The sequence below is a fragment of the Mus caroli genome, unplaced genomic scaffold (assembly GCF_978045245.1).
Source record: "Mus caroli unplaced genomic scaffold, Mus_caroli_1 scaffold_1, whole genome shotgun sequence".
Classification (NCBI taxonomy): domain Eukaryota; kingdom Metazoa; phylum Chordata; class Mammalia; order Rodentia; family Muridae; genus Mus; species Mus caroli.
The window spans coordinates 72,431,329-72,452,098 of record NW_028227256.1 but is presented as its reverse complement, the minus strand read 5'-3'; the positions used below and the strand labels follow the sequence as shown (position 1 = coordinate 72,452,098).

At 54.0% G+C, this 20,770-nt stretch overlaps 1 protein-coding gene across 6 annotated transcripts in view; it reads right to left on the bottom strand.

Annotated features, from left to right (window-relative positions):
* Window positions 1–18,444, bottom strand: part of Speg (striated muscle enriched protein kinase) — a 56,968-nt gene extending 38,524 nt beyond the window's left edge. The window contains exons 1-8 of one of the 6 annotated variants that reach the window (XM_029477563.2): window positions 11,574–11,639; window positions 10,569–10,611; window positions 9,723–9,752; window positions 9,046–9,135; window positions 8,627–8,963; window positions 4,651–5,957; window positions 2,753–2,896; window positions 1,932–2,114 (exon numbers count right to left, since the gene is read on the bottom strand). In XM_029477563.2, the coding sequence (XP_029333423.1) occupies window positions 1,932–2,114; window positions 2,753–2,896; window positions 4,651–5,957; window positions 8,627–8,963; window positions 9,046–9,135; window positions 9,723–9,752; window positions 10,569–10,611; window positions 11,574–11,606 (2,167 nt within the window). In that variant the 5' untranslated portion in view covers window positions 11,607–11,639. Of the gene's footprint in view, window positions 1–1,931; window positions 2,115–2,752; window positions 2,897–4,650; window positions 5,958–8,626; window positions 8,964–9,045; window positions 9,136–9,722; window positions 9,753–10,568; window positions 10,612–11,573; window positions 11,640–17,901 lie in introns of those variants that run through there. The other 5 variants (XM_085838503.1, XM_029477550.2, XM_029477557.2 and 2 more) reach the window with 5 other exon arrangements.
* Window positions 18,445–20,770: the final 2,326 nt, after the last annotated feature.

Here is a 20,770-nt window from a genome sequence, read left to right as displayed (position 1 = left end):
CACAACCAGTGCAGAGTCTGGACCTGCCTGCCAGCCAGCCTCTTGGGCCCTGGAGCCAGTCTGACTTATGGGGCCTGCTGTGATGCTTGGTATAGCCTAATGTCATAATGAACATTTTCTGGCTGCCCAGGACGAAGCAGGCACAGAGATGCCGTGATGAGCTGAGGACCCAGGGCCTGGAAGGCACAGAGGGTCTAGATGGAGGGCTCTGGAAGAACAGGAGTGGAATCCCCAAGGCAGGGAAGGACATAGCTCTTTCCAGATCCTCACAGAAAGCCGAGCTCCTGTGCACGGCAGCACCCTCAAGCGCTAACAACTAACATTTGTCTACAGCTTTACAGTTCATAACGCTCATTCGCACATTCGCTTCCATCCGTGAGGACGGTATAATTATCTCTGGTTTACAAATGAGGGAACCGAAGCTCGGGAGGTTCAACGTGGCAAGCACAGAACTCCCAGTCAAGTGCTGACAGCTGCCGTGCCCCAAGCTGCTTTCCAAACCTTAAATGGCTCCCAGGTGGCCACCAGCCAGCATTTGGGGCACCTCATACCCCCCCCTTGCCAGATCTCAGCCCAAGCCAGGTATTGACTGGAGTTCTGGAGCCAGGCCTGGGAACCCTAGGAGAGCTGGGAGCTGAGTCAGAGGCCAGATCCCAGAGGTGATGGAAGGATGGAGGCAGGAAGTGGACGGGTGGGCATGATTCAGCGTAGTGGGAGTGTGAGGAGAGAGGAGAGAGCCTCAGACAGCTCCAGGGAGGGATGTGGAATGAAGGACAAAGATCACAAGCCAGACATGCCACCAAAGGAGCTGACACAGCCCAAAGGCTGATATTAGAGCCCACCAAGAATTCCCAAACTGGGAATTTGTTAAGGGATGAAGCTCTGGCATGTGATGTGCATGCATGGGCTCCAAGCTTGTCTCTGCAACACTGAATGAAAGAAAGGCAGAGCACGAGACATACTGACTCCCAGCCTCCTCCAGGGCCCTGAAGCATCCCAGAACACTGTTCTCTGAGCTCTGGCTTCCAGAGACTTTGGACATCCACTGGAAACATCCATTTGGGAACATCTGTGGATTTCACCATTATCTTTTCCTGCTTCAACACCCTGCCCATTCCCACCCCGCCACCCAAGATCAGCACACTGTTAGGTGAAACCACCTAAATGAGTAGAACTGCCATGCTCATAGATACTGCTCTAGCCCTGCCTGAACCTGAGAGATATTGGGCTGAAACTCAAAGGAGTAAGTAGTCTGGCACCAAGTGAGGGCCTTGGTAAAGAACAGACAGGACAGCCTCAGCATGGCTGACACTGAGACACTGAGTGTATTCTCTGTGCAGCCTCTGGAGGGTGGGAGCACTTGGATTCTTTGTTACTTTCTATTTTCTTCTTGTTCTGGGAATAAATGGATCTCAGAAGCTCTTGGTGCCTCTTAAATCCTTTGAAATGAATCATTGTTTTTCTCATAGACTCAAAGACAATTGGCCTTTCCACCAGACCCCGTTCAGAGATACCATTATAGCAGTGGTTCTCAACCTGTGGGTCTCAGCTCCGTTGGGGTCTAAATGACTCTTTTACAGGGCTCCCGTTTGACCACCAGAGAGCACAGCTATTTACATTATGATTCATCACAGTAGCAAATTACAGATATGAAGTGGCAACAAAAATAATATCAGTGGCGTCATCACATCATCAGGTGTATCAAAGGGTGGCAACATCAGGAAGGCAGAGAACCGCTGCTCTTTAGGATGTTTAAAGATGAGTTTGGCCAATGTCATGGATTTTTCTGGATGAGCGTACCCCTGTCCTGAGACTAGGATCACTTAAACTGCTTCCTCCAGAGAGTCGGACCCAGAACAAAGGAAGATTGTGCACACTGGGAAAAATCCACAGCCCACACCAACCAGGACCCACTCCAGAAGGCTCCCTACCAGGTCTCACAGCCAGTGAAGAAGCACAGGTAGCTTGGCCCAGTTCGTTGGTGGCAGTGGCTGTGTAGCTCCCAGCATCGGCAGCCTGGGCCTCTCTGAGCAGCAGTGTGTGCCGTTCACCTTCAGCCCGGATGAGAAGACGACCCTCGCTGTGCAACACGGACCCATCCTTTTTCCAGGACACTGTGGGGAAGGAGGAAGAACCAGCTTGCCATGGCCACAAAGGGACTTCTGGGAGCATCCTTACCCCCACCCCACAGGAACACCGCTTATTCTTTCAAGACAGGGCTTTTCTGTGTAGTCCTGGCTATCTAGGAACTCACTCTGTAGACCAGGCTGGCCTCGAACTCAGAAATCCGCCTGTCTCTGCCTCCCAAGTGCTGGGATTAAAGGTGTGTGTCACCACTGCCTGGCTTCAATACTTTTTTTAAATAATTTTTTTAAGTGAGACAGGGTTTCATGTAGCCCAGGCTCACTGTGTAGCTGGGATCAAGGATGCTCTACCATATCACGCAGTACTGTAGGGCAAACTCAGAACCTTGTTGTATGCTAGGCAAGCACCCCACCAACAAAGTACATCTTCAGTCATCTTCCCTTAGGGGAATTTTGAGGAACCTGCCCTCACTCCAGAAGCTCAGGCTGCCACACTTCTGAGCTGGGGAGGTAGGGGACAATCTTCCAGAGTACACCAGAGGCAGGGCAGCCTCATGGGTGGACAATTCTCCCCTTCCCCACAAGAGGATTCCAGGAAACCTATCCTGTCCCCACACCACATGCTCCCCACCACAACCCGCCAGCTTCCAGCCCTCCCTGTAGCTCACCTTGGGGTGGGGGGTTGGCGGTGATGATACACTTAAGTAGCACATCAGCTCCTGGCGCCACCACCATGTTCTGCAGGGGGATCTCAAACACGGGTGCCTCCAGAGGCTCTTCCCCAGCGGACACATAAGAGTCATCTGAGGACTCTGCCAGATACAGGAACAGAGGGAGAGAGGGTAAGGGGACATGAGACTTGAAGGGTCATTGTTGTAGGGTCATTGGGGGGACATTTGTGGGGAGAGGAGATGTTGACAGTACAGAATCCTAGAAAACCAAAACCCAGCATGAGAAGTTTCTGGAAGACAGGGTCTAAAGGAAGCAAAGCTCTCTCTCTCTCTCTCTCTCTCTCTCTCTCTCTCTCTCTCTCTCTCTCTCATGTCCTGAGACAAAGGAAGGGGAAGCCAGAGCAAATGTTCTTAATCAGAACAGGGTGGCAGAGACCATACTTCACTCCCAATGACTGCTGGCACTGGAGGGCACTGGTACGTGCAGTGGGTGTCTTCACATGAATGTCCTGGAAGATCTTTGAAAGCACTCTAGGGGCCACGAGACTACCTAAGCACCAATGGGCAGAGAACAAACTACTAGCTACCTAAGACCAAAACAGCAATCCTAGGTTCACAGGGAAATGTGGCAGGTGGGGGTGGGGAGATATTCAAACCTGTAAGGCCACCAGATTGCCCAAAGAGGCAGTGGTAGAGAGATCAGCTAGTCTTAGGAAACTCAGCTTTGATTCTGTCCCATCAGCAGATAGTAACACTATCCTCACTGAGCACAGAGAACCAGGAGTTCATCAGGAAATAAGACATGGTGTCTGCTTGTAGGATACTACAGAGAGATAAAGACCACACTGTTTGTTGTGGGTCTCACTAGATATCTTCTGAATGTGTGCTGGAGGTTGAGCTCAGAACCTCGTGCATCCCGGACAAATGATTTCCCACTGAGCTCTCCCTCCCTCCAGCTCCTTTCCCGGTATTTTCTACCTCTAAAATTCTGTCAGCTAGATAAAGGACAAAGTAGGCAGCGGCAAGGGCAGTGAAGACCCCAGGATGGCTGTCTTCTTAACTATATCACCCTCAACAAATGAGACCGTCTCTCTGAGTCTCAGCTTTGTTATGGGGAAGACTGCAGGGAAACATTCAGTGCTTTGTACAGCTGGTAAGCAGACAGAGAGGAGGTAACCTCTCTATGGGTCTATTTGACACAACACCTGGGACACTGTTGTGGGAACACAGTAATGGTGGTATGTACGATGGAGGGAACCTATACATGTCTAACAATTCTGAGGTGCTGACACACAGATGAAAAATAATTTTGATGGTGCAAATTACAAGGCGGTTAAGTGCAATAATGCAGGTACTGGCAGGACCTGGGACACACTGGGGAAAAGCAGCAGGGACTTAGGGACAGAAGCATTCTGCCTGTGATGTTGCTCATCAACCATAGGAATCAGTGAGGCAGGATGCAAGGATGGGGGACAGGGGAGGCTCAGTGTGGCCACAAAGGGGTAAGGAAACGGGGCCTGGGGGGCAACAGAGTAAAGGGCTAGGGAAGCTTCCGGGTTTTCAAGAATTTTAGACTGCCTGTCTAAATGGATGTGTGTGGGGGGGGGGGCATGAGAACGCCTAGGTTCCAGCCAGCGCCTCCTCCAGCTGATGGTCCTTGGCCCCACTACCTAACAGTCCACTGGACAGGGAGGCCCTCAAGCAGACACCCGGGCTTTGCTCACATCTCTGCCCCACTGAGCACACTCACACTGCACCTCACCAGTAGCAGATCCTAACATGATACTTTTACTCCAATCCCTGCCTGTGTCAAAGCTAGAAGTCGTAAAACCGCTGTTCCCTGAGCTCTCTCAAGCTGCTTTGGGGGACATTCTCAACCATCTCTGTGCTCTTACCGAGCTCGGGGGAAGTAGGCCGAGCACGGCGACCTTTGCCTTGGCTGCGGGTCCCTCTGCGGTCCCAGGGCCCCCAGGGGCCATCCTCCTCAGGTCCTCTGCGAAGCCTCTTCTCAGCCTCGGGTCCCGCTCTATTCTTCTCCAAGGTTTGGGGCAGAACAGAGTCCTCCACTCCCGGAGTGGCCCAGGGCAGAAAGCGCACTGCTTGAACAGGGGGTTCCCGCTTGCGACCGGAGGGGGCTTTTGTCCTGCTCTCCGGGGGATCCGCCGTGAAGGGCGGCACAGGGCTCCTGCACTCCTGGATGGCTCTGCTCCTGGTTAGCGGGAATTGGTCCCGACGCTTGATCTCCTGCTGCGGGCCTTCCCCGGGTTCAGTCCTGCCCACCGGCCCTCTGCTTCGGGGCCTCCCAGGCTCGTCCCCAGATTTGCCCGCACCACTAGGAGGCGGCGGCTGGGTGGCAGCCGGGCTCACAGCCCGTGAGGTCTTGGGTGTGGAAGGCCGGGAGAAGAGTGGGGGCTCGCCGGGCTCCCGAGGGGATGGGGCGCGCTGCAGCGTGGCTCGCAGGGACTCGTGCGAACGCACCAGCTCCTCCCGCGACGTAGATCGGCGGATGCGACCCAGTTCCTGGGCGAAGCGGAGTTCGAGGTCCGAGGTTGCACTGCGTTGTCGCGTGCGTTCATCTAACGAGGCCGCCTTTTGCTGGAACAGGCGACGCCGCTCTGCCACACTGCCCCGAGGTGACCGCAGCTCCTCCTGCGAGGCCTCGGGTGTGCCCCACGCCGCACCGCCCTCGGACTTCGGCTGCTCCAGCGAGCGAGCCTTGCGCAGGGGCACCCAGGGCCGCAGGGGCGCTGGCGGCGAGTCGCTGCGCTCCAGGCTGCGTCGCCGCTCCTCGAAGAACTGTAGCTTGTCCAGGATGCGGGACCCCGCGCGCACCAGCCGGGGCGAGCGGCCCAGTGCTGACAGGCGACCCGAAGCCTCGCTCAGTGGCGTCTGGGGCCGGGACTCCACTGTGCCCGCCAGTGACGGCCCGGATGACTTGGGCTTTTTCCCTCGCTTCTCTTCCGTGGTGGTGATGTCCTCAGGCAGCGAGGGCTCCTGAGCACGCCGATGGGGCGAAGTGGGAGTAGCTGGGGGCTGGGCACTAGGTCCTGGCAGAGCCCTCTTTCCCACCCGAGGAGATGGTGGGGGAAGCAAAGCGGATTTGGAGGGAGGTGGAAGGGCAGGGCGTGGACGAAGGGCATCACTGGCTGGCTGAGGCTGAAGGTCAGGCTCTTCTCTGTGCAATCCACTCGGAGGAATGCTGCTGCAGAACCAAGGCCGAGAGGGGTGGAGGACTCAGAGGGCCTTCCCTCCTAGACCCCCTAGCTTGTGAGAGGGATTGAGCAGTGGTGCATGCTGGGCAGGCTTGGGGTGACAAGGGCCAGATTTTCCTGCCCCACCCCCTCGAGGGCACAGCCAGAGCAGGTGCTGGGGAGAGGCCAGCGGCTCATGCACCAGAAGACTGGGCTATTGGCTGGGTCCAATACAGGCTCAGCCCCAAGGGTTCTGGCCAGCCCCCTCCCCCCAGCCCTGGAAGCTGGGACACAGCAAGAACTGAGCTTGAGGGAGAGAAAGGAATGGCGCTGAGGAGGACCCAGAGATGAGATGGCAAGGGAAAACACAAGGGCTGGATGGGGAGGGGCTCCTCTCAGGAACGTGCCTCCTACTCATTCCTGCCCCAAGCTGGTCCACACAGGAGCCCAACCCAGTCTGGACAGGATACTTGTCCTTCATACTGAGCAACTGCCTCCTCACTAGGCGAGCCTTTGAGGAGCAGTATCTTATCCCTGTGACCTGAGTCCATTCCTTAACACCAGCACCCATAGGTTCTGGCTGGGAATGGAATATCCAGAGTCCTCTACCTCTTGATCAGTCTCCTCATAGTATAGGCTTCTGTCTACCCCTCACGGGTAAAAATCTGAGTCCTTGGAAACCCTTCTGAGAAGCGCGGAAGTCCTCCCTCAGAATTAGCCCTGCTCAGAAATAACTACCAAGTGGGATTGAACAAAGAGTGGGGGAGAGGAGGAGTGAGGGAACCTGTCAACCCAAAGTACCTTCCATCCAACAGCGTTCTGATGCCTAGGAGTTAGGCCTCGGTTTCCCCTGTCTGCATGGGGAAAGGGCATGGTATGCAGGAAGAGTGGCAGGAAAGGGTATCTGAGAGCCGTTCTCATTCCTGACATATCAGAGAGAGCTGAAAACCTAGGAGCATGCTCACTGAAAACTTAGTGTGCGCCAGGCATGGATTAGGACTGCACTTGCATTGAGCTTAAATATATATATATATATATGTATATATATATATATATATATCCTCTCAGAAGTCACTCAACAGAACGATTGATACTGTCCCATTAACAGATAAATAAACTTGAGGTTGGTTCAAGAAGGTCCCGTGCCTTCCCAAGGCGGTAGCTAGGACTTGGTGCTAGGGACAGAACACAGATAGCCTGATCCCTAAGCCTTTGCTCCTGTCCAACTGTCTCAGTTTCTGAGAACACAAAAAGAAGAAGAAATTGTGCAGTGCCATCCAGGAGCCTAAGTTCTCTGGCTGCTTCAATGTAAGGATATTTTAGACTACCTGAGTCACCACCCACTCTATAGACCCACCCCTGCCTGGAAGAGGAGGAAGGGGTAAGGGTGGGGGTGCCAGCAAGGAGGCAGTCTGTGGAGGGGGAGCACGAATGGGGGCAGTAAAGGTCCTTAAGGAATGATTTCTGGGAACTGGGTGAGGCCTGAAGAGAAATTGGGGACAGCAGAGGAGACCTCTTGCTGGCAGCTCCTAGCTCCAGGCCAGACTCTGTACCACAGATATCACTAAGGAAATGGGTTCCTCTGAAGTTGCCATAGCAACTCCAGGCTCAGGCTGGGGCCTGGGAAAAAAAGGCAGGGAAGGAGTGCCCGATAACAGCATAAGATAAGCAAAGGAGCTCCCAGGGCCCCCGCCCTGACTTAGGCCTCTCTGTCTGCCCTTCACTAACCATTCCAAGCACCCTCTTAAACAGCCCACTAGGGTACCTTGCTTAAACTCCGTATGTCCACCTGACACCCACACCCATCGCAAACCAAGCCCCCTTTCAGTTCCCTAGATACCCCCATCATATCTATCATCAGCCACTCCACACTTCTGACATAGCAACCCCCTCCCGTTTCTGCCATCCCCCAAATCTCCAAAAATGGCTTCAATACCTCACTCCAACACCTCCACGTGTCATCCATCCCCTTACCACAGCGGCCATGGAGCCATCCTCAGGTATGGTCCACAAGATCATCACACACCCCCTACCACTGCTATTCACCCCCTCCCCCTTCCCCCCAGCTCGCTATTCCCACCCCCTCCTCATCTCTCGGCCCCCTGCCTCCCCACAGACCACATGCTCCGCAGGCCCCTTGTCCCAGCTGCCCCTGACCACCTCACTCATCTCTCTCCTGGGTGCTGTCTCGTTCCCCTCCTCTCTCCTGCTCTCCCGGGAGCTGCCGTGCAGAAAGGTTCTGTTCCTCCCAGAAAAAGGCCCACATGGGAACAGGAATGTGCAGGGAGAGGAAAAGGCAGCAGCTGCTGAGACAGCAGGCACGGAGGGGGCCTCTGGGGGGGGGGAGATCCTAGGACAACTGGAGCCTACATGGGCGAGGCAGGAGAGGGGCCCTGGTAAACTGAAGCTCTTAGAGGAGACGTGGAAGGGACAGAGGGGGTCCACAAGACCACGAAGACGGCACTGTGAGCCAGCACAGGTGGGAGCAGGAGGCCGTGGGTGGGAGTGGTGTGGGGAGAGAGTGTAGCCAAGGCTAGGCGTGGAAGCAGTGGGTAATGGAAGGCACAGAGATGGATGAGGCAGAGAAGACCGGGGTGGAGGCTGGTGGAGCAGTGATGGGGCCGCACAGGATAGCATGGTGAGATGAGACAGTGTGGACCCAGGTGAGGCAACTACTTACACGTGGATCGAGAGCGCCCGTCCTCTGTACAGACTGAACGCGCTGCCATAGAGGTCACTGGCCACCGAAAGGCTATCCTCTGACCCCCAGCTTGCGCCCACCAGATTAGCTCGCGATGCCCGCACCAGCGGCTCCACCCCCAGGTGCCGTGGCCCGGCCCCGGTTGTCTGTGCTTGCCTTGGGCTGCCTGGGAGGGGGCGGGTGCCACCCCCGCTGCCCGCTTCCTGCTCCAGGACCGTCTGCCCGCTGCCCCACCAGCTCACTTGCTCCTCTGAGGTGCCTGTCACGGAGGTCGGGGGTGTGTCCAGGGAGGTACCCACCAGGGTATCAGAGCCCCCTAAAGAAAGGAGCACAGTGAGGCAGAGGCACCCTTTGTAAGAAGGCAGTCGGCTTGCTCTTAGAGCACTCAGAAAGCTCACCCGTGGGGGTGCTGAAGGCCCTGTCATCCCGAAGCTCCAGGCGCTGGGTCCCCGGCACATCGCTGATGTCATCCTCGGCAGTCTCCGAGTCTGGATAAGAAGGGGTCTGTGTGGGCAGAGACCTCCTCCCTATGCCTCCAACTCTTCCCTAGTCGCCTCCTGCCTCCCCCACAGCAAGTTCCATCTTAACCACAGGGAGAGTTCCAGGACCCAATCTACTCTCCTTTGCTCCTGACATCCTCTTGACCGGCCTGGGATGCTTAAAGTAGCCCCTCCCATGCTGGTGCCCAGGCTCGATCTCTGGACCACTCCTGCTCAGATGCTCACCCTTACTTCCATGGACCCCTTCAAATAAGCCACCCCCACCCACTTAATGGCTTACCAGGGCCTCATCCACCCTCACCAAGTCCACAACAGCTTAAGGTCTTGAATAGCCGCATCCCACATAACAAGGCCCTAACTCGCAGGGCTCAAAAGTCTAGGATCCAGTATCCCGGGAACAAAGAGGAGTCACCTCAGAGTTGTACTGTCAAGGCACGCAACCAACAGCAGGACCAGGCTGTCCTGAACCCCAAACCAGCCGGAAGGCATCAGGGTGTAATTGAGGCAGTGTGAGGAGAAGCCCAGGCTGGGTTGGGGAAGGGAATGAGGGGCTAGGGCACGAGCCAGCTTCCTACCGTAACTTTGCTTTCTGCAGGAGCGGAAAACTTCGCTTCCATAGGAGCAGCAGGAGAGAGATGTGGACAGACAGTTATCAGAGTGTTTGTGGGATGGGGCATGGAAGACAGGCAGAATATAGGGAGGCATGAGGATCCCTGCTGTCCAGGGATACCAGAGATGTTCTGTGGGATGGGGAGGAGAGGGAGACCCCCTCCCCAGAAGGTACCAACACTGGGGAGACATATGCTTGAGTTATCATCTCAACTGCCCAGTGGTTCTGGTACCCTTAGCACTTACTGATACTTTCACCAGCCACACACACACATACACACACACACACACACACACCACACTTGTGCTCAGCCACAGACTCAGTGTTTGCACTGTATTTCTGCCCTTCCTTACAAGTGCATTCCCTCCCATCTGTCTGCACTGGGCTGTGGCAGCCATCTTTCTCCAAGAATTTCTCTACTATTGAATGGTCCTCAAAAAAAAGGCTGTGTTTAGGTTAGGAATAAAGATTCCTGGGTATTTTTCAACATCCTAGAGTCTGTCATGTTCTGTGCCTCATTTCCCTTTGAGTACCAAAACAAGCAGTGGCCATGTAACCATTTCTAGAACATGGCACTTGGTCCCACAGATGGACAACAGAGAGCCCCCTATGGTGGGTGTGCTAAGGAGCCCCTTTCCAAATACTAGAGCTTTTCTCTGCTGCAGAGAATAATTGTCCTTCTTGGGGGGTGGATAGATGGAGAGGGGGTTCTACATCTCATGGGCTATCTTCAGGGCCGTAATGCCTCATGAAGGGACATGGACCAAGAAGAGAAGTGGGCATAGGTTACAGCAGCCAGAAGTCCACGCACCATGGGTAAGTCGGCCAAAGGCCCGGCGGGAATGGCCGGTTTTCTGAAAGAGAAAAGCCAGAATGAGTTGGTGAGGGGGAGGCTTGCTCCTGGGCCCATATACCTCTCATTCCAATCTGCTATTATCAAACAGGAATTCTACCAGGGGCCAGGGCAGAGACCAGAGCCACTAGGTTGCCCTAGTCATAAACGGCTCAGCTCTCCTTCCTCTAGGGTATCCAGCTGGGCTCTGGGGAGGAGCCGGGAAGGAAGCGAGGCGGTAGAGCAAATCCTAGTACTTCCTAAGGGACAGAGACTCAGCCTGGGGTCAGAGCAGCACGCCCAGAGAGAGATACAGGGGAGGAGACAAGGAAGTCAGCATGACTGAGGGAAGATGGTGTGGGAGCGCTAAGAATTAATAGAGATGGAGGGCCGAGGATACAGATTCCCGCTGCGGGGAAGGACAGATACCTGGGGTAGGTGTCAAGCAGGCAGGATAGGGGCTAGCAAAGGGTAAAGCATCGCTCAAAAGCCAGCGTCTCCCTAATGCAGGAAGGAGGCCCCAGTACGTAGAGGACAGCGCTTGGGGAAAATTTATGGAGCTCAGCGCGGACCCGTGCGCTTCGCTTTCAGGATCTCCGGAATACCGAAGGCTGCAGAGTGGGGGGCCTAGGAAAAGCCGGGCGGGGATTGAGGCCCGGGCTGGATGTGGGTGAGATGGCAAAGCAGCCAGCGGGCGCTACATGCTGAGGCTGCAACCGGGGCCTCCAGGGGTCAAGGGGGTTGGGGTTGATGGGGGCTTCTGCCCTTCAGCGCGGGGAGGCGCCTGCGCTTTCCAGTCGCCGGCCAGGGCGCCCCCTCCCCAGAAACGTGCTGGGCCCGTCGCCCCCACTATGCAGGGCTGGGGTGGGGCCAGCGTTACTCCATCGCCCCCTCCCCTGGGCCCAGCCGCGGTGACCCGCCCTCCCTCGGGGCGCCCAGCCCTTCCTGCCCCCACCCGGAGCCGCCCGCCCCCGGAGCCCTCACCTGGAAACGCTTCTTCACCCACAGCTTCTTCATGGCGGGGGAGGGGGCCGGGCCGGCGGCCGGGCGAGGAGGGGACAGGCGGGGGCGGGGCGGAGTCGGAGGCGGGGCCGGGGGCGAGTTGGGGAGCGGGCAGGAGCCGGCGCGGGTGGCGGAAGGAGCCGCCGGGCCTCAGGAGCCGGGGTGGGGGTAAGATGAAGGCGGCGGCGTCCAGGGCCCGCCCTTCCTCCGCCAGCCTGCGCCCCACCTGGCGACCCTTCCCTTTCCAGCCCTTCTGCCCACCCTGGGACAGCACTCGCCTGCTCTCCAGCTCTCCCACGAAATACCTCCCGACGCTGAGAGCCCGCACCCCCACCCCACATCTGCCTTTCGGGCCCCAGGCACATGGGGGAAACTGAGGCACAGAAAGGGGTGCTGTAGCCTTTAGTTCAGGCCACTTCCGTAGGCAGCGAGAGGCGGCCTCCTTGCCGCATCCCCTTTCCTCCTGCAGGCTGGCTCTGGAAGGCCAGCAGCATCTTCTCTGGCGTACTCCGCAAACATGCGCATACGCACACTGTCAGACAGCACCCAACTCACCTCAGGGTACAGCACCGGGTGGGGGCGCCTAGGTCATGCTCGGCGCAAAGGTCCTTGGGTTGAGACTAAGGGCTGTCTTGGACCCAGGCTCCTCAAAAAAGGGCTTGCCTCTCTTGGCTCTAATTTCTGGATGTTTCTGTGATGTCCCCTCCCCTCCATCCATCTGTTTGTCTGTCCATCCATACACACACACACACACACACACACACCACCACGACCACCACCACCACACCGCCGCAGCCAAAGGTTGCTCATAGATATTCCTAATTAAAGTCAACTCATGTTCTCACAAGTGAGCCACTTACAAGATTTTTGATATGTCCCCTGCTACTGTCCAGCCCACCTTATTCAGCAGCATGCACACACACTGTGTCTAAACAATGTTCCAGCTTCCTTTCCTAAGAACAATGTAGCTAGGTTTCATTAGCATTTGTAAACTGGCCCTTTACAAGTGCCAGTTCATTCAAAACAAAGGCAGGAGCCTGAAACTCTCAGGAGTATTCCCATCCCTGTTTAACTGACAAGTGGCTGAGGCTAAGAAAACTAGTATCACTTCAGGCCTCATCCCAGCATGCACTGGGTGGTGTCAGTCCCAGCTCTGAGCACAGTGATAAGCACGGCTTTCTTGGTCTATATTGGGCTAAGTTATGCCGAGGATTTTGTGTGAGTAACTCATTTAATTCCCATAAGCAATTACTTGTCCCACAAAGCCATTACTTGTCCCAGGTCACAGAGCTAATAAATTGAGGGGACCTAGGATCTCTGACTAGGTTATTGACCACTGTGTCATAAAGAACCACATTGTTCTTTGGTGTGTCTCCTGACCTTATGACAGTGAAATAAATACAGACACAGACCCAATGAATTGGGTTGGGTTTAGGGTGAGACAACACATTTAAAATCAATTGCCGGCAGCAATTCTTATCTTGGTTTTTTGTTGTTGTTGTTGTTTATTTTATTTCTATGTAGATCCTGGAGTTGTTTACATTTGAGACCCCCTTTTAAATTATCATTATTTTGTTTTCGTTTTGAGACAGGCTTTCTGTTTTATAGCCCTGGCAGGCCTGGCGCTCATTATGTAGACCGAGTTGGTCTCAAATTCAGCCTCTCTGTGCTGGAATTAAAGACATGTGCCACCATATCTGAGGGACTTAAGGTTCCATCTTCTACATTCTGGCTACATACAGGTGTTCTTGTCTCTCAGCCCACCAGTGGCCAATGGTACACGTGGAGACACGTGTTTAAGGATGTGCATTGAGACAGGACACTTGTCCACCCATAGTAGTTCCAGCCAGAGGACCCTAGGCACCCCCCAAACACAGCAGCTCACAGATGGAGGAGCTGAGTGGACAGAGGGGGTAACATGAGCCCCTGTTCCCCAGGAGAATCCGAGGGGCTGGCACATTCCACAGCAAAAATAACCAATGGGCAGCGGGCGTGAGTGATGGGACAGCTGGGCCTGACGAGTGACTGGCAGGATCTTGTGTTCCTGTCCAGAGTCTGTGTAGCAACCTGAAGGACTGAGCCGGAAGGTGCTTGCTCACAGCTTGAACCCCTCATCTGTACTAGTCTGCCACTTTCTCGTGTCAGCCCTGATAGCATTCCCCTTAGCTGGAAAACACTCTAAAGGATCCCGCCTGTCCTGATTTCTTGGCAGACTGTCTTCTGGGCCACATACATTACTCTTCTTTCCTTGGCCTCCCTCCTTGTTCAGCTTCTCTCTTCCCTGCCCCTCCACTGTTACTCTCATACTCTGCAGGGGATGGTGTCTCATATGGTCTGTCTCTCCTTGCTAGAAACTAACCCCCAGGAGGTCATAATTTTTGATTCTCCCCACCCCCATCCCCGGGGCATGTACCCAAGCACCTAAAACGGTAGATAACTGGTACACAGGAGACACTTGATAAACACAAGGGCGAGTCACAGAGCTGCGAGCAATAGGTAAGGAGTGGTAAGGGGCAGGTGGTGAATCTTCTAGCATAGCCCCTTTCGCCGAGCCTTTCCTCCTCCTCTGTTCTGCCCCACCTTGTTCCTGAGAAACTGTTAGAGAAGCAACTCCCACCTTCTGCCCAGATCTTCAAGGAGGCCTTGCTCTGATCAGCAAAGTAAGGGAGGCCTCTCTGCACCTCTCTTGTCCCTCCCAGGGTTCCTCTATGGTTCCACTCTAGCCCCTCCTCCTCTCTTTGATTGGCACTCGCTGTGCTATGCATACATGGCCAGTGACATTCTGTTCCCATTTCCAATTCCACAGTAGTTTCTCATGGCTTTTTCTACAGACATTCCAAGTCCAGGTGGGAAAGATGATAACTACAGTGCTTCCTGAAGGTCCTGGTGTATTCTTCTCCCCAGGCCTAAACTGTCTTCCTTTCTAATTCTAACCTCTCTCTTCCATGCCTTCAGGTAGCCAGGATGGTTCATTACCATCTGTCGAATGCTGGCCTTTCTGATAAACACTCTCTAGGTCCTGGCTGTGAAGCTTCAACTAATACACGCCAGCTTCCCCTGCGGCTCCGCACCCATTGCCTCCTCTTAAGCCACACATGCCCCATGATCTGAGTGACTTGTTCTGGTCACTTGCCGAGGAGCCATGTAAGGATGGGGACCAGATGCTTCCAAAGAGATGCCCAGAGAGGATGCTAGAGGCAGGCGGAGGAGGACTGGGATGTTGACAGGAGAAAGGTGGGCATGAGACGCTCTCTGCTTACTCTTCCTGCACCTTTCTCTGTGGACAAGCAATGAGGACCCAGACTCAGAGACCCAGCTTTCCAGACCTAGCTCTGCTACCTCACTTAGAAGCCATTCAATCTTGGGCAAGAATCCCAGCTGTCTTATATATTAGTAAACTCCAAACAATAATCGGGAAATCTGGAAGATTAAATCATTAAACAAGGTAGCACATTGAAGGATTTTACTAGCATCCGGAATTTGCCATTTTTCCTCCTTTATTTTCCATTCCAATGCCCTAAACCCTTTACCTTCATCACCTGAGTTTTCCCATCTGACAAACCTCCCATCCAGCAGCAGACTTGTTTTCCAGTGTCCTGCCAACACACTTCCATCCTGAACTCACATCCCAAGCTTCTAAAGTGCCAGGAACCTTCATATCACCCTGTCTCTCCCAGCCAGAAAGCATTCATGGCCAGGAAACTGCTCCTTCCGTCTGGAGCCAGGTCTTCTTTGGCTTCCTCGAGTTCCTCGCATCTTTGTGCTGTTGATTCCAAACAAGAGTGTTTTCTATGAAGTCTGAGCAATGCTGAGCTATTGGCTCAGCTTCCCTGGACCCAGAGCTGTCACTGAGCAGGGACAGGAGGGATGGGCAATAGAAGGGGCAGAAGACAGACTCCTCTAGTTAACTCTCCATCATCACCAAAGCCACCCCTCACCCCGTGGCAGAACTCTTCTGCAACCTGGTAGCTGTACAGTCGGACATGTTCTCAAAGGTGACATGCCTCAGCTCGTTCCTCTCTTCCTGTCTAAGGTGAATGTCAGAGACTTAAAACCCAGCCCCACAGCACTCAAGGTCTCTTCACTCTGAGCCCTTCACCCCTGATGTTCACCAAAACGGCCCCAGCCAGGAGACTGTACCCCTGTGTCCAGGTGTAGCCAGTCCATGCTTAGCTATGCCTAGCATACCACCCTGATTCAAAAGCAGCAAGGAAACAGCCTTGCTGAGGGGCTGGGGGAATGCCTGAATCTCCACAGAGGACAAGTCAGGCCAACTCATTAGTAGCTAATTCTATGACCCCACTCCTCTCCTTCCCTCCCTCCATCTCTCCCTCTCTTAGAACACCTTGAGCAGTAGAAAAACCCAAGATCACCAACCAAACAAGATGCTCAGTCCTGACAGGCCATAACCATCCCTTACCTCAGGCAGACCCCCCTCCTCTCTGGTCCGCACTGTTCTCACCTGTACAAGGAAGCCCTTGGAGCTTCAGGTCTCTGTGGACCTGTCCAACAGCTAACAAGCACCATGACCACCATTTTCTTCCACTGTCCCTTCCTTTCCTGACCTCATCTCTCTTTCCTCTCGGTTGTATTCTTCTTATCTACCTTAATCTTTAAGTTATAGTTTGTTTTCAGCTTCTTTTACTACAGACTACAGAGAGATGAAAAACTACGAGAATCTGCTCCTTCAGCTCAGAAAGCTCAGAATTTTTCCAGAACATGCCCCGGCCCCTGGGCCAGGTTAAAGTTGTCTGTACTGGCTGCTTGTAGGCCAATTGGAAGCTGCCCTTGGTCATCTGTAGGCCAGGCCTGCGCTCTGGGACCACAAGAAGACTCTGGGAAATGGGCAGGGTGACGCTGGGGAGAGAAGACACTGATAGAGACAATGCCCCCCTTCCATCTCCTAATGCATTCAAATGCAATCTTCATTCCCCTCCACCTGCCAAGGTCTTTTATCCCTGGACTTCCTCCCCAGATCTCAAAGATTGACCCTTATATTGTACCGTGGAATGGAATGAGATATCTCTCTAGAAAATGACCAAGGGCTGGAAAGATGGCTCAGTCAGTTAAGAGCACCGACTGCTCTTCCAGAGGTCCTGAGTTCAATTCCCAGCAACCACATGGTGGCTCACAACCATCTGATGCACTCTGCTGGTGAGTGTCTGAAGACAGCTACAGTATAGTCATATAAATAAAAATAAATTTAAAAAACAATAGAAAATGATCAAAACAGCCCCCTACCCCCCCCCCAGCCTTTTGCCATCTCCCCTAAATGAGACCTACTCCCTCAGAGTTCCATTTTTTTCAAAGTTTGGTAGGTCCAAGACTGTTTTTGGTTTAGAGAACCGTTTGGCTCAGAAACTGAACAAAACCCCCACATTGACCCCAGGACAGTCTAGCTGGTCTGACATCCCCACCAGCTCCAACAGGACCATCTACAAGACTGAGGCTCCTGCTCCTCCTCTTCTGACTCAGTCCATCAGCCTAGAATCCCATCTTCACAAGAGCCAAGGCACCAGCCCAAAGCATCCCCCTTCCCTGTCCTCTGAACACTCATATGGAAACCTCAATAGAGATACATGATTCACAGGCTTTCAACACTATCCACATCTATCCTAGGGCTGTGTGTTTGTATTAACCCCATGAGAGTCTAGAGCCTCCCACAACTCAGTGCCTCAAACACACACACACACACACACACACACACACACACACACACACACACACACACGGATTCTCAAACAGCCACTTCTCACATCTGGGTCTTGCTCATACACATCTGACCCCTTCTGCTTTGCCTAGTCCTGACCACACCATTCTTGTCCCAGTGTTGATCATGAAGAGAGAAGGTCTAGCCATAGCCATCTCCTCCCACATGGTCTGGAACAGGAGAACTGGCCTGTCTTTAAGACAACACACACACACACACACACACACATACTGAGAGGGGCTGGTCACCAGGTCTCAAGTCTGTCATTGGAGCAGAAGAGGGCATTTCTCTCCAGGAGGTTTCTCTCTATTGGATTAGGAGAGTTTTTGCACTATTGACGGAGAGGTCTGTGTGGGTCTCAGGCTAGACCCACCAACTGCTGACCGTTGACCTCTGACCTTCTTATGAGAAGCATCTCTATCTACCTTGATACACTCTCCTGCCTTTCCCTGTTGATCTGCCCTTCAGAAGGGGCCCATCAGGGAAAACGGGGCACCTGGGAAGATGGTGAGGGACTGCAACCTGCATCGCATGGCCTGGGCAGCTGTCTCTACCCCTTGTGACCCCAGCCCTGCCAGGTAGGCCCCACCTCCGCATTACCTCTGACCTCCAGCACTGTGAGCACAGCCTCACAGGAGGCCTGGCCCCGCTCATTCTGGGCGCTGCAGCTGTACACGCCGGCGTCCTGAGCCCCGCAGCTCCGCAGCCACAGGCAGCTGGGCTCTGGGGCCGGTGGAGGTAGGAGCTGCCCATCCCGGAACCAGCTGAGGCTAGGCTGGGGTGTCCCGCTCACTACCACCCGCAGCCTCACATCACTGCCCGCACACACCGCCGCGTTCTTCAGGGGCCGCAGGAAGACCGGCGCCCCGGCCCCATCCCCGGTGACGAGGACCCCTCTGCCGGCCCCCACCTTGGCTCTCTTCGGGGGCACCCCGGGGCTAGGAGGTGCCCTCGTGCCGGCGTCCTCGCCTCGCGTGCCCCGGGCTTTCTGCATGGCCTCTGTGAGCTGGACTAGAGGGGCAGGAGACGCTAGAATTGGGAGGCCAGGGGGACGCCCTAGGGGGTATGGTGCCTTAAGAGATGAGTCCTATGGGGCCGGCGGCCGGCCTTCCTGCTGCCCGCCCGCTTTCGGCCTGTGCAGAAGGTCACCAGGGCGGCCGGCGATTGCGCCTCAGGGACTATTTTTAGGGCCCCCGGCTCGGGTTGCGAATGAGCAGTGGAGGGAGGGGGCAGCAGAGGAGGGGATTTGGACTCCATGTGGTTCCTCTCTCTCCCAGTGCCCCCATCGCCAGAGCTGGCCTAAAAGAATCTCCTCCCCCACGGTGTGTCGCCCCCTCCCCCGCCCCCAGCTTGTGAAATCTGGGGAGTCGAATTACTCCTGGGCTTAGGCCCGCTTCCTTTCTTCGGGCCCCAGCGCCTTAGTCTCACTAGGCTGGTTGGAGAGGAAGAGGAAAGGTCCAGAGATGACAGGCACATGGAGAGACAGGCCCCAGTGGAGGTGAGCAGACCGGACCAATGGCCTCTCCCAGCACCTCCATAACAGCTGGTAAGCACCAAGACCCAAAGCCTGGAGTTCTGGTGGATTTTCAGCTCCCAGCAGGTCCTGCGCTCACTACACTACCACCACCCTACTACCTTCACCAGCCAGGTGACCCCTAACCCTCTCTCAATTTGCCTTCACCTATAGAAAGGGAAGTTGGCTAGGATTGCAATCAGCAATAATAGCCTCAAGGGGAGACAGGGATGGCATGAGGACAACACGGTAAAAGAGGGGTTTGGAAGGCTTGAACTGTGGATGAGGACAGCAGGTTGGGTTGATGAGGATTCCATTCTCCAGGCAGGGAGTGCTGTGCCTGAATTCAAGCCTGGGGGATTTCTTTGCCCAACTTGTGGAGGTTGGATACACACACATGGGGTAAAGGCTGGGGTGTCCAGGCCACACGACATAAGTTGCAGTCCCTCACCGTCTTCCCAGGTGCCCACTTTTCTCAGCTGTGCTCACTCTGAAGGACAGATCAAGAGGGAAAGGCAGGGAAAGAATCAAGGTGACAGAGGCTTTACACATGAAGGTCGGAGGTCAAAGGTCAGCCAGGGACCTACACAGACTTCTTGGATGATAGCGCAGAAGCTCTTCTTTCCCGTAGAGAGAAGCCCCTGGGGGACGGACACACACAACACACACACACACACAAGTACACATGTACACACAGGCACATGAATGCATATATAACTGTTAAATCTGATGATCTGGATATTCCATCCCAAAGTCACTTTCCTAGTAGTCATACAAGATGTCACCACTGGGAAATGTCCACAGGATCTATCTATCTCTTCTTTGTTATATCTGACAAGTGCATATACAGAATATGAATTTACATTTCAAGGGACTTTCATAGGATTCCTGAGGTCATCAGTTCCATTTGCAGGCACACACACACACACACACACACACACACACACTCACAACACACACACACACACACACAGATCTAGAACTGACCTTGAGCTAAGGGATAAACATTAGGAAAGCCAGGGTCACTCAGAGATGAAGAGAGGGGTAGTCTTGACTTTTTTTTTTTTTTGGTTGGTTAAATAAAAGAACCACCTTCATTCTGGGATACTGAAGTCAAAATGTGCGTGTGTGTGTGTGTGTGTGTGTGTGTGTGTGTGTGTGTGCGCGCGTGCGCGCGCTTGAGAGCATGGGCATGCATTCCCAGGTGCACAGTACAGAAGAAACAATTTAAACACTGAATTATGTCCATAAAGATTAAGAGCCTTAGGGGATGTCTTTTCATGTCATTTGCATACATTAAAGCTGACTCTTTGTGATGTGCAGGCCTCCGGTTTTTGACAAATGCATGAAATTGTGTATTTTCCACCCCAGGAACATTCAAAGCAGTTCCATCACCCTAAATATTCACTTGTGCGTCCTCTTTGGAGTCAGCCACACCTTGTCTACCAGTCCCTGGCAACCGCCAATGATGAATTGAATTCTACAATGTAAGTTGAATTCTAAAAAGGTTTAAAAAAAAAATGTGGGAGAAGGCATAAGACTCAGAACACCAAGAACAAAGGAAGAGCTACTGTTTTGTTTTTAAGCTCACAGTCAGGCTGAGGAGGGACTCCATGGTAAATTGCTCATTGTGCAAGCAGGAGGGCCAGTATTTGGGTCCCCAGAAGCCACATAAAAAATCCTGGTGGGTGACACTTATCTCTAACCTCAGTGTTCAGGAGCAGAGACGGGTGAATGCTAGAGGCTTCCTGGCCAGGTAGCCAGCCTACCTGAATTAGAATGTTCCAGACTCGGTGAATGATCCTGTCTTAAAGTCTAAGTTGAAGAGCAATAGGGAAGAGACTCCACATCAACTTCCGGCCTCTACATGCGCATGCATGGGTGGGTACACCAGCACACCTCCCCCTATTAACTCTCTCTCTCTCTCTCTCTCTCTCTCTCTCTCTCTCTCTCTCT